Source organism: Acinonyx jubatus, chromosome B3, assembly GCF_027475565.1.
Source record: "Acinonyx jubatus isolate Ajub_Pintada_27869175 chromosome B3, VMU_Ajub_asm_v1.0, whole genome shotgun sequence".
NCBI lineage: Eukaryota > Metazoa > Chordata > Mammalia > Carnivora > Felidae > Acinonyx > Acinonyx jubatus.
Window position 1 is genome coordinate 82,904,737 of NC_069386.1, and position 22,113 is coordinate 82,926,849.

The 22,113-nt window shown below is 35.4% G+C and overlaps 1 protein-coding gene across 6 annotated transcripts in view; it reads left to right on the forward strand.

The window, feature by feature from the left end:
* PRORP (protein only RNase P catalytic subunit) overlaps positions 1-22,113 on the forward strand; it is a 132,504-nt gene that overhangs the window by 38,940 nt on the left and 71,451 nt on the right. For all 6 annotated transcript variants that reach the window (XR_003422458.2, XR_008299361.1, XR_008299360.1 and 3 more), the window contains one exon: positions 12,569-12,676. Coding sequence is in view for 3 of the 6 variants with exons in the window: in XM_027065580.2 (XP_026921381.1) it covers positions 12,569-12,676 (108 nt within the window). In the remaining 3 variants the exon portion in view is untranslated. The remainder of the gene's footprint in view (positions 1-12,568; positions 12,677-22,113) is intronic.

The following is a 22,113-nucleotide window of genomic DNA, read 5'->3' on the forward strand; positions in this document are numbered from 1 at the left end:
AATACCATAGATTTCTCTCTTATGTGGAATTTAAGAAACAAAACAAATGAGCAAAGGGGGAAAAAAGAGATAGAGAGGTAAACCAAGAAACAAACTCTTAACTGTAGAGAACAAAGTGATGGTTACCAGAGGGGAAGTGAGGGGGTGATGGGTAAAATAGGTGATGGGGATTAAGGAGTACAGTTGTCCTGATGAGCACTGAGTGGTTAAAATAAAAGCTTTTATTTATTTATTTATTTAAAACTAAAAGAACAGCTTTTTTTGTTCTGTTTATTTACTTTTGAGAGAGAGAGAGAGAGAGAGAGAGTGCCAGTGGAGGAAGGGCAGAGAGAGAGGGACAGAGGATCCTAAGCAGGCTGTGTACTCACAGCAGCAAGCCCGATGTGGGACTCGAACTGAGAACCGTGAGATCATGATCTGAGTGGAAGTCACACACCGAACCATCTGGGCTGCCCAGGCACCCCAAAATAAAAACTTGAAGAAAAAAAAAAGAAAAGTACATAGGCCGCTTTTTAAATTGGACTATTTGGGGTTTTTTGCTATTGAGTTTGAGTTCTTAATATATTTTTCATATTCCCTATCATATATATGGGCTGGAAATATTTTTTCAAACTATTGCAGAAGCCTTTTAGCTTGATGTAGTCCTACTTTTTATTTTATTGCTTTGCTTTAGGTATGATTTCCAAAAAATTATTACTAAGACCCATGTGAAGGAGCTTTTTTCCCCCTGTTTTCTTCTAGAAGTTTCATGGTTTCAGGTTTTACATCTAAGTCTTTAATCCAGTTTGAGTTGATTTTTGTTAGTGGTGTAAGATAGGGGTGAAGTTTCATTGTTTTAAATGAATATCCAGTTTTCCCAGCACCACTTATTGAAGAGACTATCTTTTCTCCATTGAATATTCTTGGCTCCCTTGTTAAATTTTAGTTGACTGTATATGCTTGGACTTATTTCTAGGCTCTCCATTCTGTTTCATGGGTGTATTTGTTCTTAGGCTGATATCATACTGTCTTAATTATTATAGTCTTATAGTGTAGCTTGAAATCAGGAAGTATGATGCCTTGTTCTTTGTTCTTTTTCAGTATTTCTTTGGCTACTTGGGGTCTTCGTGTTTCCATATAAATTTTAGGAGTATTTTTTCTATTTCTATTTTAAAAATGCTGTTGGAATCTTGATAGGGATTGCATTGAATCTATAGATGGCTTTTTGATAGTATTGGCATTTTAACAGTATTAATTCTTCCAATTCATCAACATAGGATACTTTTCCATTTATTTGTATCTTCTTAGATTTCTTTCATCATTGTATGAAAAGTGGACAAAGGACCTGAATAGACATTTGTCCAAAGAAGTTATATGAATGGGAGCGCCTGGGTAGCTCAGTCGGTTAAGCATCCGACTTCAGCTCGTGTCATGATCTTACAGTTAGTGAATTCGAGCCTCACATCTGGCTCTGTGCTGACAGCTCAGAGCTTGGAGTCTGATTCTATGTCTCCCTCTCTCTGCCCCTCCCCCACTCGTGCTGTCTGTCTGTCTCTCTCTCTCAAAAATAAATAAACATTTAAAAAAAAGAAGTTATATGAATGGTCAATAGGTACATGAAAAGATTCTCAACATTACTAGTTATTAGGGAAATGCAAATTAAAACCACAATGAGATATCACATTACAACCTGTTAGAATGGCCATCTTCAGGGAGCCTGGGTGGCTCAGTTGGTTAAGCATCTGACTCTTGATTTCGGCTCAGGTCATGATCCCAGTGTCTTGGGATCAGGCCCCGGATTGAGGTCTGTGCTCAGTGTGGAGCCTGCTTAAGATTCTGTCTCTCTCCCTCTGCCTACCTTGCACATGTACTCTCTCTCTCTAAAACAAACAAAAAGAATGACCATTGTCCTGAAGACAAGAGATAAATACTGGTGTGGATATGGAGAAAAGGAAATCCTTATGTACTGTTGGTGGGATTGTAATTTGGTACAGCCACTATGGGAAACAGTATGAAATATGGAAGTTCTTCAAAAAACTAAAAATTCTAGTTCTGGGAACATATCCAAAGGAAATGAAAATACTAACTCAAAAAGATATCTACACTGCCATCTTCTTAGCATTATTTACAATAGCAAAGACAGGGAAATGACCTAACTGTCCATCGATGGATGAATGGATAAAGAAGTTACACACACACACACACACACACACACACACACACACACGACGGGAATATTATTTAGTCATAAAAAAACAAGGAAATTTTACCATTTATGACAATATGGATCGACCTTGAAGGCATTATGTTAAATGAAATAAGTCAGACAAAGACACTGTTATGATCTCACTTATATGTGGAATCTAATTAAAAAAAAAAAAAAAAAGCAAAACCCCCACCGAACTCAAACAAAAAGAGATCAGACTTGTGGTTACCAGAGGCAGGAGGTCGTGAGGAGAATTAGGGGAAGATGGTCAAAAGATACAAACTTCCTGTTATAAGATAAATAAGTACTCGGTATGTAATATACAGCATGATGACTGTAGCTAACACTGCTGTAGGATATCTAGGAAAGTTGTTTGGAAAGTAGCTCTTTAGAGATCTCATCACAAGGAGAAAATTTTTTTTCCTCTTATTGTCCCTATATGAAATGATGTTAATTAAATCTATTGTGACAATCATTTTATAATATATGTAAAGCGAATCTTCATACTGTACACCTAAAACTTATACAGTGATGTATGTCATTTATTTCTCAATAAAATGGAAAAAAAGAGCATAGGCCACAATTTATTAGTATGTACTGTCCAGGAAGAAGGAAAAATTATTCCGAAGCAGGTGCTGTGGGGTTCAGGCCCTTCTGAGGACTACTCCACCATCTTCAAACATAGTCATTTGGTTTTCTTCTGGCTTTTGTGGTTGCCAGCTTGATTTTGGTTTCTCTGAGCTGTTGTAGAACATATGAGAGCATGGACTTCTAGGTTTTAAATCCCAAGTCCACCACTTACTAGTTATGTGACTGGCTTAACTTCTCTGTGCTTTCATTTTCCTAATCTGTTAAGTTCCTAACCACTTTTTAGGAAGAAGAAAGTTAATATATGAAAAGCGCTTAGAATTCTTGTTTTTCTCTATTTTGTGATCTGCTTGTCACATAGAAAACCCTATAAAAGTCTTTCTGTAACTCTTATTTGACTTGGATGTATATAGGATTTTTTCTTCAACCTCAAAATTAAAAATTTTGTGAGAAGAGGACTAGGTGAATTTTTTCATTAAGTTTCCCTGAATTTCATGAATCCTTAAAGACTTAGATTTTTTGTTTAATATTAGGAAAGATTTTTTTTTAATGATTAGTTCTCATCTTTTGTTCTTTTTAAAAAAGTTTTTTAACATTTATTTGTTTTTGAGAGACAGAGAGAGGCAGAGCATGAGCAGGGTAAGGGCAGAGAGAGAGAGAAGGAGACACAGAATCTGAAGCAGGCTCCAGGTTCTGAGCTGTTAACACAGAGCCCAACATGGGGCTCGAACCCATGAACTGTGAGATCATGACCTAAGCCGAAGTTGGACACTTAACGGACTAAGCCACCCAGGCACCCCAGTTCTCATCTTTTTGTCTGATTTATTCCTCATTGTTGTGAGGCTTAAGTTGTCTCTGTTCTCTGTCCTTTGTATCTATAATGTTTTTTTCTCTTAACATTTTCTTTTAGTTCTTTTCCTCTGCATTCTTGTAGAATTTCTCAAAGTTGGTTCACCAAATCCATGTTCTGGTAAATTACTAATCTAATCTTTATGGCTTTTCATGGAGATTTAAATTCTGCAGTTGCAATTCGTTTTTTCTTGCATTTCTTTTACTTTTGCCAGGTCTCTTTCTTCATAAATGCAACTGAATTTGTCCTCAATAATAAATAAACAATAATAAAATATGTCCTCTATCCCCTGAGTTTTTGTTGTTTCTGAACTTCTGCTTCTGCTTTTGCTACACTACCCATTCTTTCTGGCCATTTTACCCACTCTGGTTTTCTCTAGCACCTGTGTGCCAATGACTGAAAGATATATATAGCTCTAGCCCTCACATTCTCACCGAACCCCAAACTTCCTGTTGGCCATCTTCCTGAATACCATCCTTTCAGTGACAGGATGAGAGTGGTAAACTATTTTATTCTTTGTCTGTAAATGTCTATTTGAATGGTAGTTTAATTACATGGAATTTAATGTCTTTCCTCAACACTTTGATGATAGTATTGCAATACCTTCTGGTCTCTATTTTAGTTACTATTGAGAAGATTGCTTTGGTCCAATTTTTTTTTTTTAAGTTTTTTATTTAAGTAATCCCTACACTTAATATAGGGCTCGAATTCACGACCCCAAGATGAAGAGTCGCACACTCCTCCAACTGAGCCAACCAGGTGCCCTATCAGTCCAATTTTTGTTCTGTATATCATCTCCATCCTCCTGGTTGCTCTTTAAAATTGTTTTCACTTCTGTTTCACTATGATATGTATTATGAATGTATTTCTTTTTCCTGCTTGGGATTCACTGAGCTTCCTGAATCTGATGTTTCATATCTTGAATCACTTCTGAATAATTCTCAGCCCTTATATCTTCAAATATTGCCTCTCCTGAAATTCCCATTAGACATTTGTGAGACCCTTTCACTCTCCTCTATGTCTCTTACTCTTTCTTTCTTTCTTTCTTTCTTTCTTTCTTTCTTTCTTTCTTTCTTTTAATATTTATTTTGGGCAGAGCACAAGTCAGGGAGGGGCAGAGAGAGGGGAACAGGGGATCCAAAGCAGGCTCTGAGCTGACAGGCTTCCAGCAGTGAGCCCAATGTGGGAGCTCGAACTCACGAACCTCAAGATCATGACCTGAGCTGAAGTCATACACTGTACTGACTGAGACACTGAGGTGCTCCTACTCTTTCTTTCATATTATTTCATCTTGTTATATTTCTGAATTGCATTCTGGGTAACATTTTTAGATCTATCTTCTAATTCACTACTTCTTACCTCATATGTGTCTGTTCTTCTCTCTACCCATTTATTTCTGGGCTTTTCCCCTATTGTTTCAATAATTTACAGACCACAGAATTCACCATTTTAAGTGAACAGTTCAATGATTTTGAGTAAATTTATATACTTGTGTGGCTACCACCATGATTCAGCTTTAGAATACTTCTTTCACCAAAAACTTTCATCATGCCCTTTGGAGGTCAGTCCCTGCTCCTACTCCTATAACCCAGCAACCACTGAGCTGCTGTCTGTCTCTGTAGTTTTGTCTTTACTAATAGTTGCGTATAAATAGAATCATATAATCTGTAATGTTTTTGTCTTTCACTTAAAATAATGCTGTGTATTTGTTTTTACAATATATTAGATTTAGTTTGAAATATAGTGTTTTTGAGTTTTTGTTACATGTATCAGTTATTTTTCATTGCTGAGTGTATTTAAGTATGTTAATACATCAGAGTTTGTTCATTCACCAACTGATGGACATTTGGATTTTCTCCCATCCGTTTAGTTTCAGTTAGTTATTTTAGGATGTTAATTTTAGAACTTCTCTTTCAAATTGTTTTCTTCATTTTTTTCATGGTCTCTTTCTTTTCTTACAGTTTTGATTCTTTTTGTACATTTTAATTATTTTTACATATTTTATAATGTCTCTTAGGTTTCTCCATTTTTCCTTTTGCCTGAACTCTTTGGGCATTAATCCTTAGGTGTGTCAGAAGACTCCCACATGGTAGATTGTTTACTCTTGTGTTTTTTAATTTTAAATTGGTGAGTTCGGTTTTAGAAGGACTTGCTCTTTCTATGAGTGTCCCTTTGTTGCCTAGATTATCGGTATTATCTCTCTGGAGAGGTTTGGTATTTGCTTCTGCCAAGTGTCCAAGAGATGTTACTGGATCAGAACCAGGTGTGTGTGTGTGTGTGTGTGTGTGTGTGTGTGTGTGTGTGCGCGCGCGCGCGTGCGTGTTTTAAAGTAAGCTCTGCTCCCAACATAGGGCTTGAACTCATGACCCTGAGATCAAGAGTTACATGCTCTACTGAAAGAGCCTGCCAGGCGCCTCTGGATCAGAACTAGTTTTTATGTAATTTCTCAGTGGAACATTTTAAAACACATTTAAAACACAAACCTGGAGTTTCTTTTTGTTCAGGGATTTTTTTCCTCCTACTTAGATCCCTGGTAGAGATAGAAAGGGTGGTGTATTGTGTTTTGACATCAGTGTTCCCATCTGTAAAGGTTCCTCTTTTATTTGGGAATTCACTTCCAATTTCTCCCTTCATTTGGAAGGTTTGATATATCTCCAGGTTCCAAGGTGGTATCAGAAACCAGGCTCCTGTTTGCTAATACCCACTCCATTCCTTTTCTTGTCTCCTAGACAACATTAGCATCAATTTTTATCCTTACCATTCTGATTTTCAGATTTGGCTTTATCTCTGGCACTGGGATACTTTTTCTTTTTCTCTTTCTTTCTTTCTTTCTTTCTCTCTTTCAAGTTCAACCATGCATAGGTATTTTTGTTGTATTTTACACAGCCTTTTAGAAACTTCTGGCAGAAAGGGTTTGTTGGGGTTTTTTTCATCTTTCTGGAATCAGAAAACTCAGATAAGATTGTAAGTATTTAAAAACAGAGTAGCATAGTATAGTAGTTCTAGCTATAATTACTAAATGAAAAACATCTCCTAAAATATAACTTGTTATTAAGGGAGTGTAAGCTTTCTAAGACTATTAGTTGTTAGATTGCAGTGACATTTTCTAGACATACAATTTCGTTTTTCTTTGGCTACAGTAAGGCAATCATTTTAGTGTTCTTTTTATTTCACACTTATTTGTATCTCATGGGGTAAAGAAGGTATGCAAAGAAATTTGTCCATTAGATGCAGAGATGGATTTTTTATTGTGGTTCCATGTTAAGAACAGTGCTTCCCACCAAAATAGCTGGTATTCCCCTGTTTTTCCATATCTGTTATGACTAAAGCCAGTTGTTTTAATACTCCCTTTCTTCTAATCTTTGGAAAATATAATGATTGTTGTAGTACATTGGATATAATTAACATGTTGAGTTCATTGTTTCTTTTATGATGTAAAGTTTTGAGTATACATTGTTGTAGTCCTGTTTCCCCTGAGTTGCCATTGTAGAGGAGGATGTTAACTCAATACAATAAATGAGAGAGATCTGTTTTGAATTTCCTGGTGAGGTTTATATCAAAGTGTCCTAAGTAAACTGCTATAAACATATGGACCATCATTTCAAAAAATTGAAGAATTTAACCTCTTCTAGGTAGAAAGGTAAAAGAGAAGTTTTAGCATCTCTTGGAATATCATTTGTTGAGAAAAATCAGTTGCTTAACCTCTTTGCCTTCTCATCCATAATGTAGGAGGAGTAATAAACAGAAGAGTCAATTTCTATTGCCATGTATATTGTGAGAGTCATTTATAATTAGGAAGTCAGATCTTTGATGGCAGGTGCTGGAATCATCTGTGTAATGTATATGCTGTCCCATTCTTTTATTTCTTTTTTTGATGCACATATTTGGATCATTTTGCTACTCATTTATGATTAGGTAACAACTACAAAACAATAAATATCAATTCTGCTTCTTTGTTTCAAATAAGAAATTGGATATGATACAGAATTTAAAACTTTTGATTAGCTGTTTTAGAATTGTTTTACATTTATTTCCTCTTTCCCATATTGTAGTAATAAACAAGAATTGAATTTTTAAAACTTAAACTCAAAACATAATACATAAAAACTTTATAGTTATTTGAACTTTCAAATTGCCTAATCATTAATCATCAAACGTTCAAAGCTTTTGGTGTTTAGTTAAGGGCCTTGGTTGTTCTTTCCTCTGCCTAAAAGGCTCTTCCCTCAGAGGAAGCATGGTTGTTGACCCCTTCACTTCATTCAAGTCTTTGTTTAAATGTTACCTGATTAGAAAGACCTTTTTCTTTCACCATATCTAAAGTAGAGAGGGGCTTGGAAGAGTTGGGGTAACACCCTGCCCTGATTAAATTTTCTTCAAGGCACTTTTCTCTACCTAAAATTAAATATCTATTTGTTAACTTGGTATTGCTTGTTTCCTCTACGAATATATAAATTTCTTTAGCTCAGTGAATTTGTTCACTATTCTGTTCTGTTCCTAGGAAGAAGAATATTATTTGGCACATAACACATGTTCAATGAAAATCTATTGACTGACCAAGTGAATGTGTGAATGTATTATAAACTTGTGGTCTGCAGGTGGAATCTAGCCCAAAAATGTTTTTTGTTTGAGCTTCTTTGTATTTTATTCTTTTTAATAGTTATTTAACAGTGTTTCAAAATGCCAGATTTTTTATTTTCCTTGAAAAATTAAATCTCCTAGCCCTGGGTATTTATTTCATGTGGCAGCAATTAGCTGGACTGAGCACTGGGCTACTCCCTTTGTAAGGGACCTACATTCTCCAGTTTGTCAGCCTTTACTTCTTTCTATAGAATCTTGGACCATGAGACTTACACTATTTGCTATTTGTCATTTTGCCTGCTCTGTTGTGTTTTCATAGACTTGGCCCATTTTACTTATTTAGGTCACCTGCCTGGTCCTTGTAGACATTTGAGCTAACAATCTCTATTGCAAGTTATGGTGTTTGTAATTCCTATGCAGTAACACCTCTTAGATTTAAGCCTAGAAGTGTAAAATGAGTAAAGATGACAGCAGTTGTGACTTTTTATTGAAGGAAATATATGTTGAATTTGTAAAGCCTATATGTCACACAAATGAATTCCTTTTAGGCCAATGAGCACACAATAAGATGCTCAACATCATTAGTCATTTGGGAAATGTACATCAAAACCGCACTGAGGTACCATTTCACATCTGAAAGTATGAGTATAATAAAAAACACATAAAATAACAAGTATCGGTGAGGCTGTCGAGAAATTGGAAGCCTTGTACATTGTAGTTGGGAATGTAAAATGGTATAGCTACTTGGAAGACAGTCTAGCAGTTCCTCAAAAAGTTAAACAGAGAGTTACTATTATTACATATGGTAGCTCATGACAGTTTCCCTCCTAGATGTATACCCAAGAGTAATGAAACATACATCCATCTAAAATTTGTACACAGATGTTCATTGCAACATTGTGTGTAATATCCAAGAAGTGGAAATAATCCAAATGTCCATCAACTAATGAATGGATAAATAAAATGTGGTATAATCCATACAATGGAATATTATTTGGCAATAGAAAGGAATGAAGTACTCATTTATGTTATAATACTAATGAACCTTGAAAACATTATATTGAGTGAAAGAAGTCAGTCACAAAAGACTATATATTTGTATAATTCAGTTTGCCACGTGGTAAGGTAGTGGAATGGGGGTTGACTGCTGAGCATGGAGTTTCTAGTAGGAAAGACAGAACTAAAATTGGATTGTAGTAATGTTGCACAACCTGTGAATTGTATACAAGTGAAACCTTGAATTGCAACTGACTTGTTCTGCAAGTGTTCTGCAAGACAAGAAAATATTTCTAATAAATTTTAACTTGATAAACGAACGATGTTTTGCAACATGAATAATAAGTGATGCCGAATGCGTGGTCACATGATTAAAACTGAGATGGCATGATCACAACTGAGCCAATGGTTCTGGAAATTTGATTTGGTATACAAGTGCTTTGGATTACAAGCGTGTTTCTGGAAGGAATTATGCTCACAAACCAAGGTTTTACCACACTTCAAATGAGTGAATTATATGGTATATGAATTATGTATCAATAAATTTTTTTCAAAAGAACTTCTTTTATTAGTCAAGAAACAAATGATCAAAAGATTGGTGGATTTTCATACTTTAAATCATTAGCCAATCTAATCAAGTACAATCCCAGCAACAGCACTAGAAAGAAATAATTTAAATTTACCCTCCATTAAAACACTTAAGCTTGCAGATTTGTATAGGCCTGTGCCATAGTTAATATGCTGTCTCAGTAGGTCACCTCTTTCTTTGTCATGCCTTATCAGCATGATCTACTCAGTGGCTTTTGAGTGCAACGACATATAAACTTGTTTAGTTTGAAAAGTGAGCATCTTGGATACACACAGAAAGCATTACAAAGTAATAAATTGTTACTCCTCGACTGGTAATATTTAGTAAATGGAGATTTCGTAATGGGGGAAAAGCCCAATCTGACATTTAAAATTTTTCTGTGTATTAGATATGAATCAGGAGGCTAAATCTCCAGATGGAATTTTACTACACATTCTATGATTGCACAGAGGTTCCTGAGACTCACCTTTCAAACAAACCATCACAAGTATAACCTTTTCCATTCTGTGATTTTAAGGGATTTCCAAGTCTTGTTAACATAGAATATCGGAACTGGAAGGGGACTTTGTAAGTTATCTAGTTTGACTCTTGATTTTCCAAATGTCCATTTTGTCAGTCATGGTGAACTGCCTTGCTTTGTCATTACTCCTGAGGTGAATACAACATAGTACTAAGAGCAACACCACAATGATATATTGGAAGTATAGTGGGAAATCTTTTCCATGTTAATTAGTGAAACCTGAATTTTAGAATTTAATGCACTTGTTTTGTTTCCCTTGGTTCATTCAGACCAAAACAAGAAATGGTCATATTGTATGCAAACTGTTTTAATTCTCCTTGATAGTTTTATTTCCATTTATAAAAAACAGTATTCCTATTGCAACTTTATTTAGTTAGTTTTGATATTAGTTGGAACTTTCTAAACATTTTTCAGGAAATATATTTGAGCAAAGAAATTTTTAAAAAGTGTTATGCTGAGTAGAAAGGAAAGAGGTTGGTCCCATACAACTGGAGTTGGCAAGGATAGAAAAGCTAAAGAAGTCAAGTGAGAAATGAAAGCATGCATATGGATTAGTGGTTGTTTTATTTTATTTTTAATTAATTTAGTTAAAAAAATTTTTTTTCAACGTTTATTTATTTTTGGGACAGAGAGAGACAGAGCATGAACAGGGGAGGGGCAGAGAGAGAGGGAGACACAGAATCGGAAACAGGCTCCAGGCTCTGAGCCATCAGCCCAGAGCCCGATGCGGGGCTCGAACTCAAGGACCGCGAGATCGTGACCTGGCTGAAGTCGGACGCTTAACCGACTGCGCCACCCAGGTGCCCCTAATTAATTTAGTTTTAAATGAAGCCTGGTTGACATACAACATTATAGTAGTTTCAGGTGTACAACATAGTGATTCAACATTTATATACATTATGAAATGCTTACTGAGGTAAGTATAGTTATCATCTGTCACCATACAAAGTTACTACAGTATTATTGATTATATTTCCTATGCTGTACTTTACATCCTTATGACTTATTTTAAAACTGTAAGATTGGGTGGCTCAGTCAGTTAAGTGTCTGACTCTTGATTTTGGCTCAGATCATGATCTCAAGGTCATGAGATCTAGCCCTGCATCGAGATCCATGCTCAGCATGGAGCCTGCTTGGGATTCTCTCCCTCCCTCTCCCTCTGCCTCTCCCTCACTTGTGCATGCTCTCTCTCCCTCTTTCTCAAAAAAAGATTTAAAAGAAGAAGAATAATAAAACACCATACTGTCGTTCACATTTTGCATTTCCTCTAATTTCTGCCTGCTTTCGGTCATTGTCTAGTATCTTCAAATAGTTGGTTTTTATGTAAAATTTATATTATCTCATAGTCCAGGACAGACTATTCCATCATTACCAGAAATGGAGCTCCTTCTCCTCCTTTTCTTCCTTCCATAGCACTCATCACATTTGACATTTAATATAATTTATTAACTTATGTGTTTATTTTATGTCTCCTTCCACTAAAATGCAGATTCCACTAAGTTAGAGTTTTATCTGTCTGGTAACTGCTGGGCACACAGTAGATGCCCCACAAATATTTGTTGAATAACCCAACTCTTCAAAATAGCCAGAAGTAAATAAAAACCTCTTGATGACCAAAGAGCTATTGTAGAGCCTTGTTCTTTCAACACAGTTGCACTAGTAGACTGACATATCTAAGGTTTACTTCTCCTTGGCATACAGAACAGGATATAGAGATTTTGACATTTCATTCTCATCATGACTACCATGTAAGTCAGTTTAGTAGGCAATAGCTAGGTGCAGATCGAATGAAATAGCATGTGAAAGTACTCTAGGAAGTGTACAGTGCTATGAGATTATAAGGTATATCAGTTAATTACATGTGGTTGCATTTATTAGTCTGGTCTTTTTGGATTTCATTTTGAAAGTATCTTTGTGTGCATTTAAAAAAATTTTTTTAATGTTTATTTTTTTATTTTTGAGAGAGAGAGAGAGAGAGCAGGGGAGCGGTCAGAGAGAGAGAGAGAGACAGAATCTGAACCAGCCTCCAGGCTCTGAGCTGTCAGCACAGAGGCCAATGCGGGGCTTGAACCCACAAACTGTGAGATCATGACCAGACCCTGAAGTCGGGTGATTAACTGAGCTACCCAGGTGCCCCTTTTTGTGTGTATTTTTAAGGGATGGATATATTTACTTATCAGAACAATAATAAAAGTCATAACAGTGTGTTTATGATAAAGCCCTTGCTAACTTTTATTGTTTTATCTGGCTTTTCTTTTTTAGGAACTTGAGAGATTTCAGAACTTTGTAAAATGCTGTCCTCCTTTTGATATCGTCATTGATGGGCTCAATGTTGCCAAAACATTTCCTAAAGCTCGTGAATCTCAAGTTGTAAGTACAAGTTTTATTTTGTTATTCCAAATCTCTAGAAATATTTAGTGTACTTATTTGTGATCTTCCTTGGATGTGTTAACTCCCCATTTTTCCTTCCTCTAAAAATAAGCTCCTAAAGGTGTCACAGTAACCAACCACTTATCTAAGATTCACTGTTTTCATCTCTGGCAAGAAAGTGACTCTTATAGGCTGGCCAAGAGTGATTAAAAAGCCATGTAGTAGAGGGCCATTTCAGCCCTCTTTCTTTCTTTCTTTCTTTCTTTCTTTCTTTCTTTCTTTCTTTCTTTCTTTCTTTCCTTCCTTCCTTCCTTCCTTCCTTCCTTCCTTCCTTCCTTCCTTCTTTCTTTCTTTCTTTCTTTAAAATTTTTTAAATGTTTATTTTTGAGAGAGAGAGAGAGAAAGGGAGAGAGCACAAGTGGGGGAGGGGCTGAGAGAGAGGAAGACACAGCAGGCTCCAGGCTCCCAAGTTGCCAGCACAGAGCCCAAGGTGGGACTCGAACTCATGAACTGCAAGATCATGACCTGAGCCGAAGTCAGACACTTAACCAATTGCACCACCCAGGTGCCCTCAGCCTTTTTACTTATATAACCTTTAACTAACCTTCTTCTACATCTCTACTCTTTCTTTGGGGTTACTCTGTCATTTCCCTGTGAGTCACATTCCTCTATTTGAAAATTTTCAACATAATCTAAGAGATGTTAATATACCCATACTTGTTTTTTCTAAACATAGTATGTTCATAAATGAATCTAACCAGCTCTTTTTTTTGTAAGGTAATCATTTGTTCTATAAGTTTATAAGTGTCCTGTAGTTTCTAATAGGAATATCATGATTTTTAATAGCAGTTATATAAAATCTTACATATAATTTATAGCAATTTTTATACTCTATAGCAATTATTTTAATCCTCATTTTTATAGATTAGAATACTAGAAAAGTGAAGCCAATTTTGTATAGTAAATCTGTAGAAAGCAGTCATAACATCAGAATTAAATTGTAGACAGCTCCTGGATTTCAAGCTTGTGGTTCTTACTGCTGGCAATCTATGGCCATTCATCTGTAGTTAATCTGTGTTATTTCTTAAAAATTACTGCCAATTTAAAAGCTTTTTCTCAGAGATGCGACTAGTCCCATTTGGCCATTTATACTCAGAAAAGCTTACAAGTACCAAGGACAAGGTTGATTTACAGAAATTTCTTTATGTGTCTATCCTTTATGCCTACATTTTTATGGTCAAGTATGTACTTTTCAATCCTTTATTTTTAAAAAACACAAAAGCAAGTTGAAAATATTTTTGTCCTTTAGGTACTTGAAGGGTTATTTGAGGCAGCAATATTGAAAAGGGCAAAGCCAGAAAATGAAGCATAAAATTACTATCACTAGTACATGGTGGAGCTCAAAATCAGAACTTCCTCAGCTAATCTGTGTAAAGTTTTGTATTTGTTTACCTTTTATTTGACATTCAGCTTCACACAAAGCAGTAAAAATTGGCTTGCCAGAAATATATAGCCCAAATTGGGTGAACATTTTTGGGGAAAGTAACACGTTGAAAATGCTGTAGTGGATACATCCCCTAGTATTATAGGAGATTTTTTTTTTTTTTAACATTTATTTATTTTTGAGACAGAGAGAGACAGAGCATGAATGGGGGAGGGTCAGAGAGAGGGAGACACAGAATCCGAAACAGGCTCCAGGCTCTGAGCTGTCAGCACAGAGCCCGACGCGGGGCTTGAACTCACGGACCACAAGATCATGACCTGAGCTGAAGTTGGACGCTTAACCGACCGAGCCACCCAGGTGCCCCTATAGGAGAAAATTTTTTACATTTGGAAAGATCTTAGCAGATTTTGGCAAACCAAGAGGCAAAGAACAAAATTAACCTGTGAAATCATAGGCAGCTGCCACCACTTTTAGCTTTCACTCTTAAAATAATTTAATGTTAACAACACTTTATGTGGACAGGTAACTGTTATTACTCAGCTCGTAAAAGCACCCTTATCTTGTAGCAGTACATTGGTATTATATTTGGGAAACTGCAGCTCAGAGGCTCTCAGCTTAGAGATGCCACCTGAATAAGGAAAAAGGAAAAAATTTGCTTCTCAAGTTTTTTCTCAAATCTCCGAATCTAGAGATTTATATTTAAAAAAATACAGATATATCATATTTCTCATAGGCCTCTCTCCCCCCCCTTTTTTTTTATATCTATTGTCAGACCCTCTTGTGGCTTAGTTTTATTCTTTAACACTTTGTAGGTTGTCAGAACTAGCTTCCCAGTTTTTCTGTTAACCTTGTAAATAGAATTTTAGCTTAGAAGTTAAGAATAAGGATTCCAGAGTCAGACTTTTTGAATTCTAGTTCTGGTTCTTCCACTTTCAGTAGCTTTCATGGTTTGAACAAATTACTTAACCTCTCTGTGCCTTAGTTTCCCAGTGTGTAAAATGGAGATAATAATAGTACCTATCTCACAAAGATGTTATAAAGAATAAATGAGTTAATATATGTAAGCATTTGGCACATTGTAAGTATCTAATAGGTGTAACTATTATTGTGATTACTATTCAGATTGATTTCCTATCTGGAACCGTAATTCTTGCTTTCAGTAGACCCTTATTTGGCAGTTTTTTTCCGTCGTATCATCTATGTAAATAGAATTAAAATACAAAACTCTGCCTTAGTATTAGACTGAATCTAGGTCAGGTATTCAAATAATAATTGAGAATTGAAGGCAGTACTACCAAAAACTTAAGAAAAATTTTAAATGCAATGATGTTTTTAAAAATGTTTTTACGTTTATTTTTGAGAGAGAGAGAGCGAGGGCAAGTGGGGGAAGGGCAGAGAGAGGGAGACAGAGGATCCAAAGCGGGTTCTGTGCTGACAGCAGATACCCCAATGCGGGGCTGGAACTCAAGAACCACAAGATCATGACCTGAGCCTAAGTTAGATGCTTAACCTACTGAGCCACCCAGGCGCCCCTAATGTGATGATTTTAAGAAATTTTAGTTTCCTCTGATTATAAAAGTAATGCATGTAGAAAATTTGGAAATTACAGTAAATAAAATTATATATAGCCCTATCATTCAACAATAATCATTGTCAGTGTTTTATTTCCTTGCAGTGTTTTTCCATTTTCTTACCTAATTGAGCTTCAACTGTGTAATGACTATATATCTGCATTTTAATTCACAGTTGTTGAAAGCTCTCAATAAAAACGAAATTCTAAAAGGTGTAGAACTACCCATTTAAAAATATTTGAGGGGTGTCTTGGTGGCTCAGTTGGTTAAGCATCTAACTCTTGATTTTGGCTCAGGTCATGATTTCGCAGTTCTTGAGATCAAGCCCTGCTTCGGGCTCTGCACTGACAGCACAGAGAGACTGCTTGGGATTCTCTCTCTCCCTTTCTGTCTGCCCCTCCCTCGCTCATGTACATACTTTCTCAAAACTCTCAAATAAATAAACTTAAATAAACAGTTAAAAAAATAAAATATTTGAGATGGAAGCACCTTAAAAGAGCACATAAAAAGGGGTACCTGGGTGGCTCAGTCTGTTAAGCCTCTGACTCTTGATTTTGGCTCAGGTCATGATCTCCAGAGAACTCTTAATGACATTGAAGAATTACCTTCCTGAATGGCACCCCCAAGGCATGGGTATAAGATTAAATGACCTTTTAAGCTAATGACCCTTTAGAAAGTTTAATCTTGATTCAGGGGCCAAATCTAGACAAGCAAGTCATTTTGGAGAAAATAAAATAGCTGAATCCAGCTAGCAAACTGAATATTTAGTGAACTACCCTTTAAAAAAATTTTTTTTAATTAAAAAAATTTTTTTTCCTCATGATAAGTGCACCCCTTAATTCCCATTACCTATTTCACCTACCCACTCCCTCTTCCCCTCTGGTAAATCCATCAATTTGTTCCCTGTAGTTGAGTCTGTATCTTGGTTTGTCTTTCTCTTTTTCCCTCTGCTCATTTGTTTTGTTTTGTTTCTTAAACTCCACAAATGAGTGAAATCATGGTATTTGTCTTTATCTCTATTTTCTTTTTTTTAATGCAAGATTTTTTTAATGTTTACTTTTGAGAGAGAGAGAGAGAGAGAGAGAGCGAGCATGAGCAGGGGAGGGGAAAAGAGAGAGATACAGAGGATCTGAAACAGACTCCATGCTTGACAGTGGAGAGCCCAATGTGGGGCTCAAACGCACAAACTGCACGATCATGACCTGAGCCAAAGTCCGACACTTAATTCACTGAGCCACCCAGGTGCCCTGGTGTTTGTCTTTTTCTGACTTATTTCATTTTCACATTATACTCTCTAGCTCTGTCCATGCTGTTGAAAAGGGCCAAATTTCATTCTTTTTTTTGGCTAAATGATATTTCATTATATATATATATATACCATATATATATACCATTTCTTTTTTATCCATTCATCTGTCGATGGACACTTGTGCTGCTTCCGTTGTTTGGCTATTGTAAATAATGCCACGGTAAACATAGGGGTATATGTATCCTTTTGAATTAGTGTTTTTTTGTATTTTTTGGGTAAGTACCCAGTAGTGCATTTACTGGATTACAGGGTAGTTTTTACTTTAATTTTTTGAGGAACTTCCATACTGTTTTCCACAATGACTGCACCAGTTTGCGTTCCCGTCAACAGTGTGAGAGTCTTCCTTTTTCTCCACATTCTCGTCAACACTTGCTGTTTCTTGTGTTTTTTATTTTAACCATTCTCACAGGTGTGAGGAAATATCTCATGTAACTTGATTTGCATTTCCCTGATGATGACTGATGTTGATCATCTTGTCATGTGTCTGCTGGCCATCTAGATGTCCTTTTTTTTTTTTTTTGAATGTTTATTTATTTTGAGAGAGAGAGTGCACGAGTAGGGGAGAGGCAGAGAGAGAGGGAAAGAGAAAATCCCAAGCAGACTCCACTCTCAGTGTGGAGCCCAAAGTGCAGCTCAATCTCAACAACCATGAGATCATGACTTAGCTGAAATCAAGAGTCCAATGCTTAACTGACTGAACCACCCAGGCTCCCCTGGATGTCTTCTTTGGAGAAATGTTTGTTCATGTCTTCTGCTCATTTTTTAATTGGATTGTTTGTTTTTTGGGGGTGTTGAGTTGTATCAGTTCTTTTTTATTTTGAATACTAACCCTTTATAGGATATGTTGTTTGCAAATATCTTTTCCCATTCAGTAGGTTCCCCTTTAATTTTGTTGACTGTTTTCCTTCACTGTGCAGAAATTTTTTATTTTGATGTAGTTCCAGTGGTTTATTTTTGCTTTTTATTTCCCTTGCCTCAAGAGACCTATCTAGAAAAATGTTGCTAGGGCCAATGTCAGAGCAATTGCTGCATGTGCTCTCTTCAAGGATTTGTATGGTTTCAGGTCTCACATGTAGGCCTTTAGTCCATTTTTAGTTTATTTCTGTGTATGGTGTAAGAAATTGTCCAGTTTCATTCTTTTGCATGTAGCTGTCCTTTCCCAGCACCATTTGTTTAAGAAACTGTCTTTTTCCCACTGTATACTCATTCTTCTTTTATCGAAGATTAATTGACCGTATATTTGTGGGTTTATTTCTGCGTTTTATGTTCTATTCCATTGATCTACGTGTCTGTTTTTGTGCCAGTACCATACTGTTTTGACCACTACAACTTTGTAGTAAGTTTTGAAGTATGGAATTGTGATACCTTCCCTTTTTTTCTTTTTCAAGATTGCTTTGGCTATTTGGGGTCTTTTGTGGTTCCATACAAATTTTAGGATTGATTATTCTAGTTCTATGAAAAATGCTGTTGGTATTTTGATAAGGATTGCATTAAATCTGTATATTGCTTTGAGTAATACAGAGATTTTAACAATATTTGTTCCTCAACCCATAAGCATAGAATGTTATTCCATTTCTTTGTGTCCTCTTGAATTTCTTTCATCAGCATTTTATAGCTTTCAGAGTACAGGTCTTTAATCTCTTTGGTTAAGTTTATTCCTAGATATTTTTTATTGTTTTTGGTACAATTGTAAATGGGACTGTTTTCTTCATTTCACTTTCTGCCGCTTCCTTATTAGTGTATAGAAATGCAACAGCTTTCTCTACATTGATTTTGTATCCTGCAACTTTACTGAATTTATCAGTTTTAGTAGTTTTTTGATGGAGTCTTTAGGGTTTTCTATATATAATATCATGTTATCTGCAGATAATGAGAGTTTTACTTCTCCCTTACCAGTTTGGATGCCTTATATTTCTTTATGTTGTCAAATTGCTGTGGCTAGGATTTCCAGTACTATGTTGAATATAAATGGTGAGAGTAGACATTCTTGTCTTGTTCCTGACCTTAGGGGAAAAGCTCTCTTTTTCCCCTTTGAGTATGATGTTTGCTGTGGGTTTTTCATATAAGGTCTTTAGTATGTTGAGGTACATTCTCTGTAGACCTACTTTGCAGAGGTTTTTTTTTTTAATCATAAATAGATGTTATACTTTATTGAATTCTTTTTCTGCATCTATTGAAATGACCTTATGTTTATTATCCTTTCTTTTATTGATGTGATATATTATACTGATTGTTTTGTGAATATTGAACCACCCTTGCATTCCCAGAATAAATCCTACTTGATCATGGTATATGATTTTTTTAATGTATTGTTGGATTTAGTTTGCTAATATTTTGTTGAGGATTTTTGCATCTGTGGTCATGAGAGATACTGGTCTGTAGTTCTCTCTCTCTCTTTTAATCTTTTATCTGGTATTGGTATGAGGGTAATGTTGTCCTCATAGAATGAATTTATAAGTTTTCCTTCCTCTCCTATTTTTTGGAATAGTTTGAGAAGAATAGGCATTAACTCTTTTTTAAGTGTTCAGTAGATTTTGCCTGTAAAGCTGTCTGGTTCTAGACTTTTGTTTTTTGGGAGTTTTTTGATTACTGCTTCAATTTCATTGCTGGTAATTCGTCTGTTCAAATTTTCACTTTCTTCCTGCTTTATTTATTTATATGTTTCTAGGAATTTATTCATTTTTCCTAAGTTGTCCAATTTGTTGGCATGTAGGTTTTCGTAATATTGTTACAGTTGTTTATATTTCTATGGTGTTGGTTGTTATTTCATATTTCATTAGTGATTTTGTTTATTTGGATCCTCTCTCTCTTCCTCTTTTTATTTTTTTTAGATGAGTCTGGCTAGAGGTTTACCAGTTTTGTTGATCTCCTCAAAGAACCAGCTCCTGGTTTCATTGATCTGTTCTGTTGTTTTTTTAGTTTGTATATCATTTATTTCTGCTCTTATCTTTATTATTTACTTCCTTTTGCTGGGTTTGGGCTTTGCTTATTCTTTTTCTAGCTCCTTCAGGTATATGGTTAAGTTGTTTAGTTGAGATTTTTTTTTGCTTCTTGAGGTAGGCCTATATTGCTATATGCTTCTTCCTTAGAACCACTTTTGCTGCACTGTGTGGACATGTTTTCTGCTCTCTTGGATCTATAATTGGGAGTAGAATTGCCAGGTCATATGGTAATTCTCTGTTTAAACTTTTGAGGAACTGCCAAACTTCCAAAGCAGCTGCACCATTTTACATCTCCATAACAGTATATAAGAGTTCCAGTTTTTCTGCATCCTCACCAACATGTTACTATCATTCTTTTTTATTATAACCATTCTAGTGTATACGAAGTGGAATTTTTTGTGGGTTTTGATTTGCATTTCTAATGACATAGGATGTTAAGCATCCTTTTATGTTTGTTGGCCATTTGCATGTCTTCTTTGGAGAAATACCTATTAAAATCCTCTATTTGGGTGGCACCTGGGTGGCTCCATTGGTTGAGTGTCTGACTCTTGATTTTGGCTCAGGTCGTGATCTCATGGTTTGTGAGTTCAAGCCCTGTCTCAGGCTCTGCACTGGCAACAGAGAGCCTGCTTGGGATTCTGTGTCGCTCTCTCTTTCTGTCCTTCCCCTGCTTGCGTTTTCTCTCTCTCATTCTCTCTGTCTTTCTCTTTCAAAAGTAAATAAATAAACATTTAAAAAATACTCTATTTTTTAATAGTAACTTGTCTTTTTATTGTTGAGTTGTATTTTTTATATATTCTGAATATTAGATCTTTATCAGGTAAATGATTTGCAAATATATTCTCCCAATTAGATTGTCTTTTGAAGCACAAAAGTTTTTAATTTTAATGAAGTCCAGTTTATCTATTGTTTTTCTTTTGTTGCCTGTCATTGTTGGTGTCATATCTAAAAAAAAATCATTGCCAAAAATAAATTAAAAATAATAATAATAATAATAATAATAATAATACATAAAAATTAAAATATCATTGCCTAATCCTAGATCATGAAAATTTATGCCTATGTTTTCTTCTAAGAGTTCTATAGTTTTAGTTCCTGCATTTATGGTTTCTGAATATTTAGAGATATAGTCATGGGTAAATGATAAGCAATAATTTAGAAGATAGATTCAGATAGGACTACCTTTGACTGTTTCTGATTCATTTGTTTAATCTTCAGTAAATCTGGGGAAAATAAGACTTGTTACTAATCTTGTAGATATTTTTCAAATGTAAAGTGTATCCTGCTTAAAAATATATATATTTAGTTTCAAATTTTCAGGAGAAGAAAAGATCCAATTTGTATTTTTATTTTGAAAAGTGGGAAGGGTTCTGGGTGACCAGTGGTTAATTATATAGTCTCCTTTTTGAGGACAGTTAGAACATCTTAGCCAGGAATTACAATGTAGATTCAGTTACTGTTTGCTGAGCACCTATTCCATGTCAGATATTGTTTTAAGATGTGAGGATATGTCTGTAGGCCAATAAATGCTAGGAACATAATTGGGCTAATAGGTATGTTATCTAAGCAAGACATTTGTAGTATATTGTGCATTTTGTTGTCCATTAACAGTGATTCTTATATTTGTATATGATTCTTTTTTTAAAAATTTACTTCAAATGTCAGAGTAGAGAATAACGTTTACCCAAAATACATGGGCTAAAAATTTTTTTAATAAGTATTGCAAAACAGTTTTCATAACATTCAGTTCTCCAGAATGTGTTGTAATTTGGGAGAAACTAAATTTGATTAAATTTTAAACTTTGACTAAAGTATCAGGTATGAACTCTTGCTCCATTGAACCCTTGACTCACTTGAACTGGTATCTCTTTAGCATTACCTTCTGCAAGATACAGTATTTTGGATTTTCTTCAATTGCATTTATTGTCTTTTAATTTAATAAACTTATCTTTTTAGCGTAGTTTTAGGTTCATGAATCTCTTTATTAACAGCCATCCAACAGCATGCTATTTTGACTCTTACAAATACTTCTAAGGAAAGGGGCACCTGGGTGGTTCAGTTGGTTAAGCTTCCAACTTCAACTTAGGTCATGATCTCACGGTTCATGGGTTCGAGCCCCGTGTAGGGCTTTGTGCTGACAGCTCAGAGCCTGGAGCCTGCTTCGGATTCTG